Source organism: Haplochromis burtoni, unplaced genomic scaffold (assembly GCF_018398535.1).
Source record: "Haplochromis burtoni strain Fernald_Lab_line unplaced genomic scaffold, NCSU_Asbu1 Contig_71, whole genome shotgun sequence".
Lineage (NCBI taxonomy): Eukaryota > Metazoa > Chordata > Actinopteri > Cichliformes > Cichlidae > Haplochromis > Haplochromis burtoni.
Genome location: NW_024582432.1, coordinates 1769304 through 1791272, shown reverse-complemented (window position 1 = coordinate 1791272; position 21969 = coordinate 1769304). Strand labels below are relative to the sequence as shown.

The 21969-nt window shown below is 40.0% G+C and overlaps 1 protein-coding gene across 5 annotated transcripts in view; it reads right to left on the bottom strand.

The window, feature by feature from the left end:
• LOC102289074 (myosin-16) overlaps positions 1-21969 on the bottom strand; it is a 52493-nt gene that overhangs the window by 9731 nt on the left and 20793 nt on the right. For 4 of the 5 annotated variants that reach the window (XR_006054503.1, XM_042221663.1, XM_042221662.1 and 1 more), the window contains exons 3-7: positions 21092-21196; positions 17920-18006; positions 16648-16793; positions 14352-14442; positions 4939-4995 (exon numbers count right to left, since the gene is read on the bottom strand). Coding sequence is in view for 4 of the 5 variants with exons in the window: in XM_042221663.1 (XP_042077597.1) it covers positions 4939-4995; positions 14352-14442; positions 16648-16793; positions 17920-18006; positions 21092-21196 (486 nt within the window). In the remaining variant the exon portion in view is untranslated. Of the gene's footprint in view, positions 1-4938; positions 4996-7711; positions 13830-14351; positions 14443-16647; positions 16794-17919; positions 18007-21091; positions 21197-21969 lie in introns of those variants that run through there. The other variant, XM_042221664.1, reaches the window with a different exon arrangement.

Sequence of the window (21969 nt, the reverse complement as noted above, 5' to 3'; positions counted from 1 at the left end):
ACACGTGTTTTACGGCCAGTTTAACGACAGCCGTAGATGTTGAGACTGACCCACAAAAGCCAGAGTCTCGGGGCCCCCTGATGGAAGCAATGAGGCACGGCCGTCAGCACACTTCAGCCAGAAAATAGATGACTCTCACTGGGGGCCTCCTCTTCCACCCCATACTCCTCCAGCTAAATCTTCAAAAAACAGCTCACAGCTGAACCCAGCCCTTTGTGTCCACACGCTGGCTCTGTGTCGAGGGTTAACACTGTGCGGAGGTGGAATGGAAGGTCAGTGCTCCTAAAGTGCCCTTCTGTTAGAGATAGGAGATTTATCTTCATTTGCACAAGAGCATGAAGGAGTAGGAGTGTGTCTCTGTGCAGTCAGCCAATTTGTGTTTGCATAAGTGATTTCTAGTGTTCATTTACTCAGTCTCCAAAAACTAAACCCCTGACTGGTGAGATGTTCTATCCTGAAACAAAACTAAATGTATGTTTACTTCAATGGTTTTAATCTTATTGTCCAAAAAGATACAGGTTTGTATACGTCTCTTTTTCTATATTAGAGAAGTATATATGGTATAGTAAGTAAGTATATATTGAAAGAGCCAAATGCTTTCTCCAAAGTTAGTCTTTATACAATACAACATGTCCATCATCTTCTGTAAGTTACAAGCAGGGACCAATTTAACACAAAAATGAGATAATTTCAATGAAAGTCCTGCTAGTGACAGTTTAGCATGACTTATTTTCAGTGTTGGGACTAACGCGTTATTAAGTAACGCGTTACAGTAACTACGTTATTATTGTGGTAACGAGCACGGTAACTAGTTATTATGCCAAAATCAGGAACGCGTTACTCGTTACTGGGATTTAGATAGGGTCGTTACTCGTTACTTCGTGTGGTGGCATCGCGGAGCTTCCACAGATTCAGTAACATTAGCAAGTGGTGGAGGCAGCAGGTGGATGAAGGAAAAGGGACGCAGAAGGAAAAGAGACCCGAGGCGGCCGCCGGTCCAAGTGTGAACTGAACTTCAGGTAAGAAGTTATGACCTGCAGTCTCTCTGGGTCAGATATGAACCAAGTTTAGGTGGAGTTTATTTTCGTTATGCTGACTTTTTCCGTACTGCGTGCTAGCTAGCATGACGGAGTTTCTATACAGCTGGGTGGGTGCTATGAAGTTAATGATGTTGAACTTTATTTTGTTCATAAGTTATTAGAGTTGCCAACCGTCCCGTCTGGTATTCAGAGAAAATATTACGCGTTTCTTATTGAGGTGAAAAGGAACAGTTTGTCCCGTAATTCAGCTACAATGAAAAAGGCACAAAGCTGGAGTTATTCTGTGTCTTTGCTGCACAGCTGCCTCTTCTTCTTTCATTCTCTCCCCTCCCTCTCCCGTTTCTACTTCAATCATGAAACTGATCAATGATCAGCTGATCGGCTCTCTTGTTTGTTTATCGCTCACTTTGCGCCGAAAGAGGAAACCAGCGGATGTCGCGCTAAACAACAGCAGCACGTTTAAGCTTGATCAGCTGTTGTTAGAATTTATTTAATATTAATTTCTAGTATCAGCTGATGTTTGCTGGAGCCACAGCTGTAAAGCTGCTGGTCATGATATGGTTTGGTTATCTGGTGAGAGGGAAACATGAAGATGAAACCAGGAGATGTCCTTACTGGATCATCAGAGCTGAACAGGTGATGGAGAAACAGGTTTACCTTTTAGGTGACATGAATGAGTTGAAGGGAAGTTATGAACTGTTTCTGAGAGACAAATAACACCAGGATCCTTTTTTAGGTAGCTGACAGCTGGTAACTGTGCAGGTGCGGATCTAGCAAAGTGTTGCCAGGGGGCCAGGTAGGGCATTAACAGGGAGAGGGGGGCACAAAGAAATACTTTTCTTTCTTATTCTCATTTAAAATGTCTAGCTTTTAAAAAATAATTATCTGAATCTTACAACAAACGATTGATAGATTGATGCATATATACCATCAGAACAGTGAACATCACTGTCACAACAGTGTTTGTTTTCATTCAAAGGCTTTATGATTTTTCCTATAATGGTGTCAAAATGCCCGGGCCAATTTTCTGTCCCAGTCCAGCCCTGTATGCAGCTCATCTGCAGTCTGGTGTTACCTACATCTTCCTATTCAGAAGGCAGAATTTCCGAGTTCTGAGTACAATCGAAAGCACCACGACTGCAGTTTTTGTGTTGGATGTAAAAGGTGCACATGACGCTGTGACGTAGGCTAGAATCATGGCAGCAGTCAATGACGGTCCAGGCGTGGGATTTCTCTCGTGGAAATATGCACATTATCTTTTCCTTTCTATTGGTAGGTGGCACAGTGCACTTGTGGCAAGTAAGCAAGCTAGAAGACTGGCAAAGTTATGGAAGAAACACATTAACAAGAGAATTCTGAGTAAAACCAAAGTTACTTTCCCTAGTAACTAGTTACTTTGAAAGTAACGAGTAACTTGAAGTAACTGAGTTACTTTTGAGAGAAGTAACTAGTAATGTAACTAAGTTACTATTTTAAAGTAACTTACCCAACACTGGTCACTACAGAGGGATAGAATTGATGAGAAATACCATGAAACCATGGAAAAGAGCTAGCTTAAATAGAAGTGTGGCTATCAGTGAGCAGAAGTATGGCTTCATGCCCAGAAAGAGCACTACAGGTGTGATGCTTGCTTTCAGAGTGTTCATGGAGAAGTACTGAGAAGGTGTCTTTGTGGATTCTGAGACAGCATATGATTGGGTGCCAAGAGAGGAGCTGTGATACTGCATGGCACAGAAGTATGTTAGGGTGGTGCAGGACATATGTATGGTAGGAGTGAAAGATGGAGGTAAGATTATATCAAAGATCTGGTGAGCTCCTTCTTGGTTCCAATTATGATGGACAGTTTGACATGTTTGGACAGGGTGAGGCTAGGCAGAGCTGAAGATGTTCAGAATTTCATTGAGAGTGAACAAGATGAGAAATGAGAAGGTCAGAAGAACAGCTCAGGTTGAGCAGTTTGGAGACAAAGTTAAGGGAGACAAGGTTGAGGTTGTTTTTAGATGTGCAGAGTGGGATTGTGGGTATACTGACCAAAGGAGATATGGATATAGTGAAGGAGGATATGCAGAGGGTTGGTGTGATAGAGGATGATGTTATGGATAGGGTGAGGCACAATATCTGCTGGGGCGAGGGAGCATCTGGGACAAGAACCAAGCAAATTTATTATTTTGGCTCTGATCTGATCAGATCTAATCTCATAAAAATGTTAGCGAGTACCCAGAGCAGAATATTACACTTAGTAAAGAATGGTAATGTTGGGGGTTTTAAGCATAGCATCAAGTGCCATTTGCAGCTTGCTGCTCCTAAATCGTGAAGCAGCTTTACTTTTCACATTAGGACATCATCTGCATCAGATATTAAAAAAAATTATACTGAATAAATTTGACTTTAATTGCTAATAAATTAGCAATATTAGCTATCAAGACATTGGTAGCTCTTTGGTTTCCATAAATTGGCTACTTTGGGCATCTGTCGCAAGCAAAAACAGTGAAAAACAATTTAAAGTTGCGTCTTTGGCAAGATAATTGTGAGGTCATACTTATCTGTTTTAATTCCTGACTGCATCAAAACTATAAGGATTCACTTAGTAAACCCAAGATAAAAAGCAAAGGAGCTAAACAATTTGACAACCCTTAAGCTTAAACTGGATAATAACCAAGAGTTTAACCCCTTTCATATTCTACGTAGTCACCTGACTTTTAAGTTAATTTTTGTTGTTCATGTTTCTATGGAGAATGTGTGATTTCCAGTTTAAAGATAAAGTGTTTGTGTACTGACTGAATGCTATGCATACTATGTGTGTTCCTGGGTGTGTGAGAACATGCTACTTTACAATTATATAGTGTGTGTGAGCGTGTGTGTGTAAAACCGCATGGCATTCCAGACAGGAGAGGATCCTAGAAAAAACAGTGCTGTCTGTCAGCCTCTATCTCATAATTCTATCTCCCCAGTGGGACCCGAGGAGCAGAGCCTAACAATAGCGAACCTGTCTGCAGCAAAGGTATGCTGTATTTGAGCTGCTCTGAAGACGGAGGAACAGATAAAGACCTTGCATGTCTCTGCCTGCCTCTTCGCTGCTCTGCAGCTTCAGAGGCTGAAGGGGTCTCAGCTAGCACCATTAAGAATACCACCCAGAGTGGGGAAAAACACACCCTCAGGCCAGCTGTCACTCTATTTACCACTTGGAGTGAAATATATGCCTTTGCATTTCTGCCTTTTCCTATTGTAACTACAGTACGCTCTTAAGTGGGCTCTGTCATGCTAGCACACACATACTATAAGTCCTTGTTTGAAACAGCAAGCACTTAAAGAGCCACCTTGGTATCAGCTTTTTATGGCAAAGACATGCTCCTTTGAAAAAATGATGCATTAGAAAGAAGTCATCTGGGACACTTTATTGCAGTCAAATGTAAGATGGATGGAAAAAATGCCCTATTCTTCCACTTGAAGGAGCAAGGCAAAGGGCTTACAGAAGGTGCACTGATATGGGTGTGTGAAGACAGAGAACGATCTGGGAAAGTAAGAAAAAGGACGTCGGGGCTCCCTCCACGCCTATGGGTTCCCTCTATGTTAATCAGAAACACAAGGTCTCTTCAACCCCCTTTTATTATCACAGGTGCAGATAGTTTGGGGTGACCAGAGGCACAGCACCAGCACATGTACCCCACCAGCTGCCAGCACATCAGCACTGTTTTCGTCTGTTCTTCTTCATTTACCGTCCCCTTCAATCTTTAAACTGCTCTAAGCACCACAGGCCTGAACATTAGAGCAGAACCAAGTTATCTGGTTTCCTCTTATCTACCACACAGAAGGACAGACAGATTTAACTGCTCTTTGTTTCATGTGCACTAAAGAGCGAAGCCACACAGTTCCTCACAAGTGTGTAGATATACAGTACCTTGGCTCTCATGGTCCGCTCTGCTTCCAGCTCCTCCTCCAGCTCTTCGATGCGAGCCTAATGAGAGATATTGAAATGGATGAAGGTGCATACTTAAAAAAACCAAAACAAGAAAACTTAATTTGCTTTCAGTACCACAGGCCTGAACATTGAACTAATAAAATACAATAAAACATGGGGAGGATATTTCCTCTGCTTTCACAGTACATGTGTAATTTTGACAGAGAACAAACGGGGCGTCATCTCCACAGACTGTTTGCTATTTCAAGGCAGCACTTGTGTGTGTGGTGAGTCCTTCTCATACACTCCACTTTCTTTAGGGATTTGGCACGCCTCTGGCTTTTTCCTCAGGTAGCAATTTAGAGCAAGAATGTCCTGTAGCCACCGTCATTATCTGTATTTTGACCCCAGGCTGGGTGTTCTATGTCCGGTCACCGAGACCAAAAATCATCAGCACTGCCATTTCCATGAAATTCGAAGAATTTTTGTTGTGTTTTTTCTTTTTGTTCTGTTTTGGGGGTTTTTTGCTCTTGGTTTTATGGTCCTGGCCTGAAGTAAGTGATGCATCAAGGTCTGAATACATGCAGTATTTTATCAGTCAAAATCATTTTCAGGTGTCTTCTATATATTTTGTAAGGTTTATTCCTTCCAGGTTTGTAACCTTTTTCAACAGCAGCTGAATTACTTCCCATGCAAGCATGTTATCATCATGAAGAATGACTAATATGTACCATTTAATGCGCATGCATGAATTACAACTATGCATCTACCTTGAATATACAGTATTTAAATAAATGACTGCACATATTCTAAGTGACAACTTGCTTTCATCATCTCAATTCAAGGGTTTTTAAAACATTTTAATGATGACACAAATCTTTAAATACGCACAACCGCTTCCTTTACACAACACATTCTTTATTCCTTGCAAACCAACAACAGCACTATTTTTTACAGTGAACTGACCACCTCTGAAAATAACCAAAGCTTTTTCAGTTATTTTTGGAACACTCAGCTATTTCATCGCAGAGGATACTTTGTTTATAAAGCCATAGTTATGTAGAACAATGACAATCGTGCATAGTTGGTACAGGTAAAGGATGTCGATCAGTGCCAAACAACCACCCTTCAACTTCTTCATGTTATGCACTTCCTCTGAGGGTTTTATCTATCTATCTATCTGCCATGGAGCCAAAAAGATTAAATATGCAACTTTGGGTTTAAATAAAATAATGAGCTTATTGGCCCAACATAAAAATAATAAATGAATATCCAAAATATATTGGGCAGATTTTGCATGTTGTTCCTGTGTCAGCATACTCACTGTACTCCAGCTTCCTCCCACAGTCCAAAGACATCTAAATTAACCATTGACATAAATGTGGCCATAACTGTTTGTTGCTCTGTGTGAGCCCATAACACGCACAGCATACAACAATATATTTAATTATGCAGCGTAAACAAAACAAAACCAGGAATATCTACTCTGTTCAATCACTTCATGTAAGTTTACATTTAGATATGAGGAGAAATTATTATGATTGCATGTAAAATGCATGTGAATTGTATGATACGTTTGATTTTTACATGCAATTCAATTCAAATCAGTTGCAGAAGCACCTCAAGGCACTTTATATTCTAAGGTCAAGACTCCAAAATATTACAGGGAAAATCCCAGTCATCAAACAATTCCTTATGAGCATGAATTTGGTAACAGTGGGAAGGGAAACTCCCATTTTACTATCTGCTCCATCCGGTTTGGGGTTCAGGGGGGAAAAGAAGGACAGGACACACACACTTTTCAAATTCAAATTTCAAATTCAAATTCAAATTTCAAATTCAAATTCAAATTTGGGGAGCCAGTCAGCTCCCCAAACCCACAGTCGTTACAATTGGTGTCAGAAGTGGGATTCAAATTCAAATCACTTGTGTAATAAAATATGAGCTTCCCAGCAGGTTCATGAGACCTCAGCACAGGCTAACGGCACTAAATATGTTATAATGTATAGAAAACATAGTGTCATTTTTTTAAACACTCTTGCTTTTGAACTTTAAATATCCAGTGTCCTCTTAAGGCATTTCACTTTTATTTATATAGCACCAAATCACAACAACAGTTGCCTCAAGGCATTTTACACACTTATATACATTTTATTATGGTAAAGATCCTCCCATGATACAAACTGTTATTCTTAGTGAAAACTCAACTCCCTCTACCACAGCTTACAGTATACGTAGAGCCCTCTGTGTACACCTACTGTGCTTTGAATTTTATTTTACTGGATTCTGTTCAAAATCATCAGAATGATGTAACAGAAGTATATCATCCACAGATGATTTCTGTTCCACTTATGTCATGCCAAAACTGCTTTTTTTATTACTAATAAAAGTTTATTGCTCGCTTCCCAGCACGGCTGCACTCTACCAAGATGAGTCATGCTCTTGGTTATCTACAATTTGTATCTATGTTTCAATGTCAGGAAGTGTGTCTGACATGCCGGATGGCCCAGGGCCACTCACAGCAACAACACCTCCACTTCACTCAAGTGGTGAAAGCCACAGCACCTAAATCTCCCCAAACAACAAACCATAACAAACGTACTGTAAACTATGTGTACAGACAAGAGTTGGAGAGCTCGCCTGTACTTGTGCCATCTTTGATTATAAACAACAGAATATTTTTAAATGCCTAAAAACAACACACAGAGACATTAACTTATTCCTTTTATCATTTTTGATACGTTTAAACAGAAACACAGAAATAAAAACTCACGTGCCAGCGGAGCGCCTCTGCAGAGAGAACAGCCATCGTGAGGCAGCAGCAGCCCAACTGAATGACTGACTGAGTGTCCCACACACTGAGACACGCACGTGCGCACACACACAAACACACACACACACACACACATACCTTCACTGTCGATCCCCTCCGGCACTTTACTGTCCACACCCCCTTATGCATGCACAGCCTCTTTTTCTCTCACTGACAGTTCCCCACTCAAATATGTTTCTTGTTAAATTCCTCTTTTCCAGAGCCTCAAACCACCCTCAAAGTAAACATTGTGGCTCTAATACAATTGTAAAAAACACATCGTGCACCAAGAGTGTTAAGAAGTCTGAGCCAGGCTACATGGGTAATTCTGGCCACTTATGTGTAGCAGGAAGAATTTAGACACTGATTCTAAATGAACCCACAAAGATGTCTCTAGTCTTGAAGCAGTGAGCTGGAAACAACAGAATTAGGCCGTTGTTGCTGAGAATGGTTGCAGGGTTTGATCTCCATAATTGCTTGTGCTTAGGGTTTTCTTTTTCCCCTCTTCAATCTGAAACCATAATAATTGTCTATAAATTGCAATCAGATGTGGCCTCAGTGCAGATGTCTCCATGCTTGTGTCAGAGGGGATGGTCAGCAGTGTGGGCAGTGATATCCTGTGAGACCCCCCCAGCTGAACAACTGGGAGGCCTTCCCTGCATCTATACTGTTCGCACACACTAGCATAATTCAGATCACAGCAATGGTGCAGGAATCTGCATGCTTTGTTGTTTTAAATGCCACCAGATGGCCACCTACAGACTCCAGATGTAAAGTTTTTGTTGCTGACAGCTTCCACAGACATGGTCGCAACTATTTTTTTTATAGGTAAAGATATAGACGAAATTATTGGTACTAAGTATGAAGTAAGACTTGTTCACCACAGGTGCTCATTTGTCAGAACATTTGTCTGAGAAACACCTCTTAGCAATACGATGACTCTTAGTACACACAGCTCGTGTTTTTAGGGGTGAAAAACAAGAAAAAAAAAGTTTTTCCAGTAGTTATCAGTCTACAAACAAAATATGGTATTGTGATTGTATTATCAGTTTAAACTAAGATTAATTCTATGCTTTGCTCCCATATTATACACAAGACCAGCATACGTAGCTATAAGGGAGAGGACAATAGAAAGCTTGAATAGCGTAATCTGGATACGAGACTCTCATCACCGCTGTGGCCCAATCTGATCTAACACCTTCAGCAAAACATCTGCTACAGACCAAACAAAAAAACAAAATGAGCTTTATCTTCACAGATTGTGATAACCCTCAGATTGTGACTGAGTGTAAACTGTTTTACAACCCTAAATAAAACCATTTGCTGTAAGAAATCAAGGCTGCATGGCTGCTTTCTCTTTAGGCCAACTGCTTTGAATTACAGCATACTACAGAGGGAGAGGCGGCTTCATCATCGGCGACAGACAAAGCGGTCTCTTTGATTCTGCAGCAGCTTGCGTGGACATATTCGTGCAACCTTTACGTCAAAGGAAAGACCTCAGTGGGTGATGTCCAGCTGGCTGGCCTGTCCACCTGCATCTTCATCAGTAGGAGGAGTTTACATATAATAGCTTCATTGTGAGAGGATGCCAAAGCTACAGTAAATGCGAAAACATGTGCACCCTCAAAGACACATGGATTGTCTTTCACTCCTCAAATTAGATACAAAGGAGCTCTTTATTTTCACTACTGACAAACTCTGGAGGAAACATCAGGCTCCCAGAGGCACTGGCAGAACAGAGAAGCACCACCTGAACCCATAACACTCCCTCTCTCTCTGAACTCAACGACAGACACAGACAAAACACATTATCTGCAACATGCACCAGTGACACAGATAAAAGCTCTCAGACTTGTTTGATTTTATCTGCATGCCATTGAAAGATTCAGCAGAAAAACATTAGTATATACTTCCCAGATTGGCAGAGAATATAATGCATACAATAAATAGCTATTCTACCCTTGCTTCTGCAGTGCCTGCAATCCTAAAGATGGTTAGTTAAATTGCACCGTCTTTAGTGGTACAGCATACACTCACTGCTGTGGTGATTTTCCACTGCCTCACCAAAGATTACTCGTTAATAACTGGGATGGCTTTTTCCTTTAGCTTTGTTGAAATTTGAGGTTCAGCTAGGTGGCACTTTTTTGTTGCACTCAAAGGCCGCTGTGGTTTTAGTCCATATACCGGTCACAGTCACTGAAAGCTCCATGAAACTTTGCATCTCTCCAGATGTTGAACTCTGCTGAAAGTAATACTGAATACTGAAAAATGTTGCTGTTTTTTCTAAACCCAAAGACACATAAGACAAGCCTATGATAAGCTGCTAACTTTATCATGCCTAGCCAATACACAGCAGTAATCTAGTACAAAAGATGTGATGTACACTTCATCATTTGTTTGTACTGTTCTTTTTCCAGCATTAGACATGCAATGACTGGATGCACCGGTTTGAATTTATGTTGAATTTTCTCCTATCTACACAGTGTCAGAAGTATATATACAGGTTCAAATATACGCATTCGCTTAAAGTTTTTAGGTAAGAAGTGATCCTTAAGGTTAGAGACAGGTTAGGCTACTCCAACGTCATCATCAGGGTATGTTTTGGGTCATTTGGGTCTGGAAGATCATACACGACACATCTTCGGTTTTCTGGCTGAGAAAAGGCCGCTTTCATTGGCCCCTCACTGTGGTGAAGTCGTCCTTTACACCTAGCAGAAAAACATCCCCAAAGCATAATATTTCCAATTCCATGCTTGACATATTTGGATGATGTTCTTTGGGTCATATTATCTCTTCCTCCAAACACAGTGGGTTGAGTTGATGCCAAAGACCTTGATTTAGTATTTATCTATCTATAGCACCTTCTCCCAGCCCCAGAATCCTTTAGATGTTCACTGACAAACTCAGGATGCTCTTGTACATGTGCGTTCTTGAGGAGTGGGATTTTGCAGGTGCTTTAAGATTTCAACCTATTATGATGTAGCCTGTTATTAATGATGTTTATGGTGACTACAGTTCCAACTGTCTTCCTATTATTAACAACTCCTCCCATGTAGTTTAGTGCCAATTCACCACCTTTATCATAACTGTCCACTTCATAAGGGGCAAGATCTTGTATGGAGCTACAGAACAAGGATGATAGGTGGTCATTTGATATTTTTTCCATTTCTGTATAAACATATTAAGCAGAGTTTTTGCTTTTGTTCCTATAGAACAAAATATGTAAAGCTTGTCTTAACTACAGACCATATTATTTAAAGCCTCTAAATCAAAACCCATTCAACAAACCTTGATTCTGGGACAAGGAATGCTGGAATTAAAAAAAGGGCCAATTTATTTTGTGGTTTTAGGACTAATTTCTGCAGCAATCACTAAACAACATTTTCACAAGACAACCTAACATAAATACAAGGAATATTTCTTCTCACAGTTTAGCATGCAGTGAAATAGTTAGTTTTGGTTTTGTACTTCCTATAGTTGCTCAGACGGAACAATGAACAAGCTCACTCTCAACTCAACAACACTTTGAAAGTATCACCAGTTAGTGATGCTACTTTTGACCTTACATGCAAAGATTTTGAAAAGAAGTTTAAAAAACATTTCCACAATTGAACTATCCCATGCTGACTTAATAAACACAATGTGTAGCTAACCCCATTAATTACAACTTGCATTCAGGTGTTTCCCTGACGATGCACTGGTATGTCGGCTGGCATGTTTTACTGGAATATTTAAATCCATCGATAATCTTACAAGCTGCACCTGTGTTTCTCCTGCTGTAACAAGCCCAAATGTCTGCAGTGAGAAAGATTTACTTCCAAAGAAGTTTACAGTGTGATAACTCAGCAGTCCTTCTCCTGTCATCGACAGACAAATGAGGTGCAGCACTATCTTTTGTTGAGAAATACTATTTTGAAAGTTAAACGACAAATCTTTGTTTCTCGTAAAGCATCAAAACTTCCAAATGACTTTGCTGTGTCTTCATGTGCATATGCAGTGTGGATGCACTTGTGGTCGTGGATGGGATTTACGGTTTTCACTCTATCATCCTTTATCTCTCCCTCACATCTGTAGTCGTGAAGTGTCTCAAACAGATAGTGCCTCAGCACATCAGACACTGTCTGCCCTCCTCCCTCGACCCCTACCAGTTTCCTTAAAGAGCAAATCGGTCCAAGGAGGATGCCATCACCATCACCCTTTACAGAGCGCAACGTAAGGATGCTCTTCATGGACTACAGCTCAGCATTCAACAAAATAATCCCAGACATCCTCAGCAAAAGACTGGACCACCTTCACATGCCACCTGGTCCTGGATCAAAGATTTCCTCGCCAACCGGTAACAATCAGTTAGACTCGGCGCCCCCGTCCCAACTGCTTCTGGCCTTCTATTGTTCCTCAGTGGAGAGCGTCCTCTCCTACTGGCTGGGTGTTGTGGTAGGCAGGGTCACGAGTGACAACAGGAGGGCTGTACAAAGAGTAATTAACACTGCCCAGAAAATCATTGGCTGCCACCTCTGGAGACCATCACTAGATCCTCCTGTCTCAGGGAAATCAGGTCACATAACTCCAGACTCACAAACAGCGTCTTGAATCATATAGCAATAACATTTTCTCACAGACTAAGTATTTTTAATTTTGATACTTCAAGTGAAATTTAGTGATAAGACACATTAAGGTGTTTTTTTAGCATTTAATCCACTTTGCCTAGATGAGAGGATGTAAAAACATTCTGAACCCTGAGTCACTGTCAGCTGATAGTAAATATCTACTGCCATATATAATATCTATAACAGTAATAATGCTTTGCAATTATTCACCTGGAAGTCAAAAAGTCAATGCATGCTGGTAGATCATAATAAACTTGACCTACCCAGTTCATTTTTGATGTAGCCACTGCGTTCTAACCATTTCCTGACATGCTTGGAGCTTGAAGCGACTGCTCCAATCACAGAGCAGAGCCCAGCAGCTTTGCTAAAAGACAGGAATGCCTTTTTTCTGCCGTGTTGTAACCTACATTTGGGCTCACTGTTTGTCTTTGTAAAACAACAGTTTTAACAGCTTTTAACTCCACTTAGAAGCCAGTCTACAAAAGCCACAGCCACTTCAACTAAATATTACAGTTACTATTATAAAGGTAACTAAAAGACCTTTTCTGTGTTGATTAGTAATGACTAACTTGATAAGCCAGCTCAGTGTTGAGCAAATTTCATCACGATATGCACACAGGACACGTAAAGTTCTTTATAGCTCTTTGAACATTTTCAGAAATTAAAGGCTGCAGAGGAAAGGAGCATACCAGCCCCGTTGTCTGGCTGATGACTATCAAACCAATAAGGAAGGACTCCACATGTCTTTTAGCAGTGCTGTGCGTGAGCTCAGTCAACTTAGCTACCAGTATTTTATCTCGAACGTGACATTAGTGAAAAAAGCTTTTTGCAAGAGTAAACAGATGCTTTTAAGTGTGTGAGCCATAGGTGATGGACAGTAAACAGCGCTGCAGCTACTAGCAGAAAGAGCGACAGAGTCAGTGACATTGGCAACAAATGTGGAAACATCACATTGAGCTAACACATTCAGCCTGTTCTGGGAAATAGCTAAAAAATGATTGATGATAACAAGAAATCATTACCAAAGGGTAAGGCCATGGGCCACAAAAGTCTGGTTTACATTGGTACACTTATCTGTTTGAACTGTTTTGCTTTCTAAAACATTAAGTGGTCAAACAAAGACATGACTGCTTTTCTTGGTCATGTAAAAAAAGCACAAACAGTTATATTATATAATACTATATCATAGAGTCAAGTATGACGATAACTTGGTTTATTTGAATCTGAGTGAACTGAACTGTAAGCACGCAGAGAGGTCAAAGCAGAAGTGCCAAAAACTGCATTTTTGCTAATGAACACTTGAGACTCCAAAATGAGTCAGTCCAACTAGACTCCCATTTTAAAATGCTCAACCTTACAACACTGAAAAGCATATTTACAGCCTGGTGCAGGAAACGATTTAGATTTCTATGGATAACTACCACTTTATATCTGGATCAGGTGACCCTGAGTTATGCTGCAATAGGCATAGGCTGCTGGGGGATTCCCATGATGCACTGAGTGTTTCTTCTTCAGTCACCTTTCTCACTCACTATGTGTTAATAGACCTCTCTGCATTGAATCATACTTGTTATTAATCTCTGGCTCTCTTCCATTTCATGTCTTTTATCCTGTCTTCCTTCTCTCACCCCAACCGGTCGCAGCAGATGGCCCCGCCCCTCCCTGAGCCTGGTTCTGCCAGATGTTTCTTCCTGTTAAAAGGGAATTTTTCCTTCCCACTGTCACCAAAGTGCTTGCTCATAGGGGGTCATATGATTGTTGGGTTTTTCTCTCTATGTATTATTGTAGGCTCTACCTTACAATATAAAGCGCCTTGAGGTGACTTTTGTTGTGATTTGGCGCTGTATAAATATAAATAAAATTGAAGTGAAATTTAATATCACCTGTTTGGGTGTGTGATTTCTTTTTTCTTTCTGCTAGGTCTCACCATGCGATTGTTAAACAAGACTGCTAGTGTTAAATGACAGAAGACAAACAACAAAATGCAAACTTACCTGTAGCTCCTTGGTCTTCCTCTGCAGTCCAAAGTTAAGTGCCTCCTCTTCTTCTAGTTTGGAGCTGGTACTGCTGATCTCCAGCTCCTTCCTTTAATGAGAAAAGGAATATATAATTGAAATTAATGAGCATAGAGGAAGATTTTTGCTCAGAAAACACAAAAACTGTTTCCCAAAACCCTACAGTTTCTCTTGCATTTAAAACCCCCCGGACTAGCTAATATAGACAGCATCATGGTACCGTGGGATTTTGGGGCTGGACATCTAAAACTGAACTACTGATAAATATAAACATTACACACATTACAACAATGTTCTTTAATGTGTTTCACACGGCACAAAAAATAGTGCTTTAAAAGCCGCAATGATCAACAGCAAATACAAAGGAGTATCAGTCACATGAAAAGGTTGCTCCATCTGACCTTCTTGTCACATTTGTGAGGCGTGCATGTGAGGCTCTGTATATGTATGTGCTTTGACAACATCGCAACACCATGTCTGTGACGCTTCACTGGACTAAAGTTATACTGAGTGGCAGATTTAATAGCCTCTGACAATAAGTACTGTTTGAATACCATAGTATCTTAGCAACAAGTGAGTCACTCACTTTGTTAATGTTCAAGAAGGTCACGCAACTATTAGTGCCAAAGAGAACAAGTTTTAACTTTGTTACGGAGACAATATTGTAGGTGCACACTGTACTTTTGTTTTCTGACAGGAGGCTTTTGCCTTCAGTAGATTGTTGCTGCAGGGTAGGGTACAGTGAATGATTACATCTGTTTTTATATCACTGGGCAGATAACAACATGCTGGGATCTTAGTGAATCCCTAGAGGTACATACACCTTAAAAGAGATGCAAAAGGACAATGTAGTCTCATAGAGTCCAAGCTCTGCTGCCTCAGGATATAAGCCGCACACAAGAGTGAGAAACTTTCCAAAGTCCATCATGCTCTCTCTCCCTTGGGATAGTAGATCAGATCAGCTTAGGTTCCAGTTCAGTGGACTATTAAAAGACAACAGTAGATAAGACTTGTTGTCACTTGCATATAGTCTAAATGGGGGGAAAAAATTCAGCCCATGTTTTCTGGCTTAGATAGGCTGATATAAATGTTTTAGAGACGGGTTTACCACCCATCATGATGGCTGTGATAAATGCACAGTTTGTGAAAATGTTTATGTTAATAATGGTGCCCTGTTTATGTCCTTTCTTTAACCACCTTTTGACTGATTTAACCTTATAGACAGTCTCAAAGAATAAAATATCTGTTGTACTGACTTTTATAGGCTGGAGCTTTAAAATTGCTAATGCTATAAATGATTTGGAAAGCTAATGTTTTCCAAGAGTCTCCAGGCTTCTCAAGTTAGAAATTTGACCTGAAATACTACCTGTGTGTCTTCTTCTTTGAACAAATATGCTTTATTGTATAGCTCAAAACATTCTGAATGACTATTATCCCCCCACCCACAGGACAGACACACAATGTTTAGCCACTGTGACCATGAGGTAGTGATGCCACAAACTACAAATAGGATCAAACTGGAAATAACAACAATATCCTGTATAATTTTCAACCACAGTATTATAGTACAATATATAGTACTGTATTATAGTACAAAAAACCTTCAGCCATTAGGCACACTGCAAACTTTTTAATATTTTGGAACCGATACAGTAAACAGAAAATCTCACAGAGCATTACAAATATGCTAACGCTAATTAGCATAAATTAAGAAAACTGATTCAAAATCTTTTCATGACGGTGGACCGAAATAAAATTATAGGTCCTGGTGAAATTGTGGACATATGTACCATATTTTCTTAAGTAATACAACAGTTAAACATATCAGTCTCACTTTGGTTTTTAAGAAAACTGTTAATTATTTGGATTTTTCATTGTCTAAATGTCTATGTTAATCAATTTTGATATAAAAGCCAACATTTTGACCCTCTGGTAATGCTAGCAATAAAACAAGGGCATCAACAAGGACATTTGGATTTATCTTCTGGGAATCAACAGAGTCTTTACAGACAGTCTACTCAGTAATTAGCAGGATGATTCAGCAGACCCCTGAGATGCAAGCCTCAATGTTACACTAGAAAAAAAGTCGGAAGATCATTGAAGATCTCTGTGAAACTATGAAAATCTCTGCAAAATTTCCCAACAGAATTTAACAGAATGTAGCTTTAGCCTCAAATTGTTGGTGTCAGGAGCAAACAGTACTTTGGCTGACTGGCTTTTTTCCCCATCTACTCTGAAAAGTTTGCTATAAGCATGCAGCGCGTCTTTGACTGACCTTTTAATGAGGTCTTCCAGACCATTCCTCATCTTCTCCATCTCTCCCAGACTGTCCTGCGAAGATCTGCTGTCCCCCTCCAGCCTCCTCCTGCTCTTCTCTAGCTCAGCACGCTGATGGCGCTCCTGTTCCAGCTGGTACTCCAACTGAGCATGAGGAAAGTTACAGGACGGATTCAATAATAGGGTTTAACAATATTTCTTGACTGTAATTGCAAATAGTGAAATGCTTTGTGCCACTTTTTAATATATTTTATAATCACCATTTATTATATTTGACAATTTTTATGTGTGAAATTACATGTTTCAGTGTTTCCCTATTTTTGCCAAGCTGTATTGGCTAGCAGGGTTACAATTAAGTTAAATAACCATGAGTTTCCATTCCTCACTTTGCTGTTGAATAGTTGGTTCATAAGCTTATTATTACTTTTAATGTGTACAACATGTGTGTTTCTGTTGGATGCAAATGTTACACCAGTGTAATGGCACTGACCTTATATTTAAAATAAGTTATCATGGAGTCTACAGTTAAAGCTCTAGGTAGTCTCATAAAATCAGAGATTGTTTTATCAGTTATTAACATATTATAGATTTTTATAAAATAACACTACTTGACTTCTGCTGATACATTTGGATGGGAAGGTCTGAATGTGTCACAAACAACAGGAAAGGATGGGTTCATCCTGCTTTGTATCAACAGTTCAGGTTGGTGGTTGTCGTGTATCTTTTCTCTGCACACTTTGATCTCCTGAGTTCCTGAGTAATCGGTGGCAGATTTGCATCATGGATGTTCAGCTGACCAATCTGCAGCAACCATGTGCCACGAACCATGAGAGCAATTTTGAAGGTAAAAAAAAAGGCTTAAACGCAGTGCTAGCAACATTTACCTAACACACTTTCCAGTGAGTTTATAGTTTTCCATCTAACACAAATGACAGACGTTCAAAATTATAGACTAGCTGTTGGAATTTTAGCAGTTTAAAAGCCAACGTGGTTGGCCAGGCCTCCATCCTGCAGTAAGACAATGACTCAAAACATTCAAAGACATTAACCAGCTTTACATCATGGAAGAGCACCCTACAGCCTACAATTACACCCAGGTGAGCACGTTTGGGAGGAATTAGACGGAACAGTCCTGCATTTTAATTTGAAAGCGCACCGAGCTATAACACATTGCAAATTTCAGAAATTACAGAATAAATATTGAAAAAAAAACATTTGTGTAGTGCATATGGTATGAACTATATGTTCAATTTGAAAAATATGTACATACATCTTCAGTGTGCATCTGCAACTTGGTTTTCTCTTTGGTCAGCAGGTTGACTTTCTCCTCTTCACTCTGCAGGTCCTCAATGGCCTGCTGTTGAGGGTGATAAAAGATGTCTGAGCCTGGACTGCACATGTGTCCTTAAATGTCTGTCTCATGTCCATCTGTCTGCCATATTTGTACTTTGGAAAGATATGATTTATTTGCTTAACCATGAAAATGTCAGAAGTCATCTTCAGTTTGATCTGATAGATGAGATGTTTTTTATCTGTCTTTTCATCAACAGGGAGCAAAAGCAGCGAAGCATCAAACAGGAAGACTAAACTCACTCAAACAGCAGTGCGTGCACTTTGTGTTAAATTTTTTTCCCCACAGGCGTCTCCTTGTATTCCAGGCCAAATCCATAATCTGAGACATGTTCAGCAAACAGTAGGAACATAATGAGGACTAATGCTAAATTGTCCACATGGATTACACAGTGAAGAAGACTGCTACTACTGGTTGAACCATCTGGGAGGAATTAGCAAACAGGGCCTCTTATAGCTGTCATAAGGAAGATGAGGTTGTTGAGGGCTGCGAATTCTTCAGATCTCTCTCTTTTTTCTAGGAGACTGGTCTGTGTCTGGTGAAGAGCACATTTATCACGAGTGCCACTTCTGTCCACAGGCCATATGGTTCCCTTTTCCTAAACTCATGTTTTATTCTGAGTCAAACAGCCAGTGGAGCGTCCCTGTATGCTTTTGGGAACGGAAGAGTTAAGTTTACAATTTAAATGTTTTCCAATAAAATGCAAACAGATATTTTTTAAAGTGTGCACATGCATACTTTGAGATTAGTGTCACAGGCTGGGTCTCTGACCCAGCGCTCTGAGTTCATGTTTGTATTTGTCTCATTTTGTTATGTGATTTAGTTTGTGTTATTTCCTATCTGCCTTTAGTTTAGGCAGTTATTGTTCCTGGGTTTTCTATGTTTTGGGGTTTTGTATTTATTCATCACGTATTAGGTCTGTTAAGTTGTGTTGTCATGTTTTAGTTTTAGTATTTCCTGTTTTATTCTGACAATGTCATGTGTTCTTTGTTTATTGTATTTAGCTTTCCTCTCCTGGTCCTGTCATTAGGTTTATGTCTGTCAGCTGTTTCCCCCATGTGTCTCCACTTCCCCTGATCACCTCATGTATGTATTTAAGCCCTTTGTTTTCTGCATGCCATTGTCAGGTTGTCTGCTCATCCATGTCTCATCTCCAGGTACCTGTGTCAGTTAATTATGGTTAAGGTTTTTCATGTTTTGTTATTAGTTCACCCAGTTTAGGTTATTGTTTAGTTTTCACCCATGCCCTATTATTTTGTACCCTCGTTACTAGCCTCAATAAATTGCTTGTTTGTCAATCCACACCACGTTTTGGTCTGCGTTTGAGTCCTCCTCTGCAACACATACGGTCTGCCCCAGCCAGACCGTGACAATTAGAACATTTGCTTCAAGTGCAAAAGATAATCTATTCATGTACAAATTTATGGTCTGTTATAGGGAATGGGCTGAAAAAAGGAGCAAACGCTTATGTGCCTGTAATGGCCACTTGAGGCTGGCTGTAAAAGTGAATCACCTCCATTGATTTCCAACAAGTCATAAGAATAACATGTTTACAGCCTAGTACAAATAATATTTTTTAATCTCTAATAAAATAGCTCCACGGTTAATGAAATCTGTTTGCATTTTGTTAAGACTTAAAGTCTGGGGCGTGGCTGCCTGGATTAATATTAACCAAATGCTGTTGGCTAGGCTTGATTTCCACTAGTGAACTAGACTTTGTGGACATGAATTGGATAGGTTAAACATGTTTGTCCTGTTGGTACATCTTTTAATATTTTAACGTAATTACCTGACAAATAATATTGCTTGCTGTGTAGTACAGTCCACCCACAAAATTTGCTCTCTAATTTGGTGGGAAATTCTAGGATTTTATCAGTCTGTGACTTATTTAGATATCTATGTCCGTGTGTTGTACACGTAAAGATTACAGATGCAAGTCAGAACCTTCTGTGCAGGTGACTCACGTATATGACCAAGATTGAAGAACAGTGCTGTACTTCTTGTGTGTGCTTCTGTTGATGTTAATTTACGTGGTCATTTATTGTGTGTTACCAATACTCAGGTATTCTGGGATATCTGGGATAATTACTGAGTATATGATGAAGATAAAATGGAAAATATCACAAGTTTGTTATATGACAGAATCATAATATGACCAAGAGGAATGTTTGGTTGGTAGGAAGATTTTCATTAATGGTGAAAATTAAAATATCTTATATCATACTACCTTCTGACTACCCTAACCACTTTCTGAACACAAGAGGTGTTGAGTCGTCATTTTCAGTGATCTAAGCTGCAGACAATATATATATATTTTTAAACAATCTTGTTAATGTTTTATGACGTCCGACGCATTTTCTAAAATAAAGGAACACATAATCAGAGTTTGTAAATGTGGAAATAACTGCCCTGACACAAACAGCGTTTGCAGTCGCACACGTTTTTATTTGCTCTGTGTTTTTCACTGGTCAACTTTTCAGCTGCCCTGCTTGTAGCACACACACCTCCCACCTCATGTCCCAGCACATCTTTTACTGGGGATCCATGACAAGATGATGGAGCTCAGGTGTGTGTCAGCCTCCCCTGCAACCGCACCCTGAACCCACTGCTCCACCCCTCCCCTGCAGCCGAGCCACTAACCACACGCCAAAGTAAACAAAAGTGAATGCAAACATGTCTTCTAGGGCAATAAGAAACCTTCATAGAGCACCTTTAATCTCTCATACAACTCAGTGGGTGAAAACAGTTGCATAGTGCAAACCCTAACCCTGTTGCTCTGGAGGAGTTTATCAGTTTTGGGAAATTAACAGTGTTGCAACGGGTTAAGGTATCCATCATTACCCATAAAGTCCTCTAAAAATGACCAAAATAAACCTTGTCTCTGCTTGGCTGTGATTTCCAATCTATGTTATAAATGAAAGGAGTGGATTTGGAGAGATATTAGGCATGAGGGCATTTATGAGGCCAAAAAAAGAAAAGCAGTTTACTTGCATTATGGAAAATGTAAACTCTAGTTTTTATGGAGCTTAGCTATTAATAGACATTAGCCCAGGTATGTATGTATATCAGTATCATACACTTAACAGCATACCTGGCTGAGCTCCACCAGATGTTCCTTTTCCTTCTGCAGCTTCTGCACCACCTCGTCCCTCTGAAAAAGCTGTTCTGACAGCGTCCTTACCTCACTGTGTGACAGCTATGAAAACAGACACAGGTTGTAACTTAATAGCAATTTTTAACATCTGCCACTTTGTACATCAGATAATATTTTATTCATTCAAAAAATGACCAAGCTAAACTATCTATACATAGATTTTGTTCTTATCTAACTCCGCTAAAACCCCTCCCTCTGTAGCTACCGCTGTTTGCTTGGGCATGTAACCATGATTGCTTGTGAATACAGCAGTTTGAGTCTGTAGCCTGTGACTGCAGCCACACCATCAAACAATTGTCTCCTATCATGACAGAAACAGATGTCACGATCCCTCTTTCTAGTAGACATCAAAGCTTTCTCTTCTCTTAGAGAGAAAGGTGAGAGTTAAAAATGTGCAAAACAAGGCGAGGCAGCAGACTGAGGTACGTGGACACTAACATGTTTTTCAACAAATTTCAGAGTGAACAGGTGAGTCAAAACTTTCTTCTCACATCTTGTCCAACTAAAAGATTATTGTGGCATCAGAGGAGGTCTCATCATTTTCTTTTTCAAAGCTTTGCGCCATCAAACCAGTCTGGTCTTGTTCTCTTCTCTGAGCCCCCTGACATTTCCCTCTTACTGTATCTTTGCCACACGGGAGGCCACTCAGCAAAAAAAAATCATCATATAACTAGAGGATCAAGTTTATAACATCATGGAGCAGATCAAATTCTTCAGAGTAAATTTCCAACTCAGCACTGCTTTGCTACCCAGAGAAATCTTAATTCACTGTCACGCACAGTGTTGTGAGCGCAACACATTTTAGCAGCATTCCT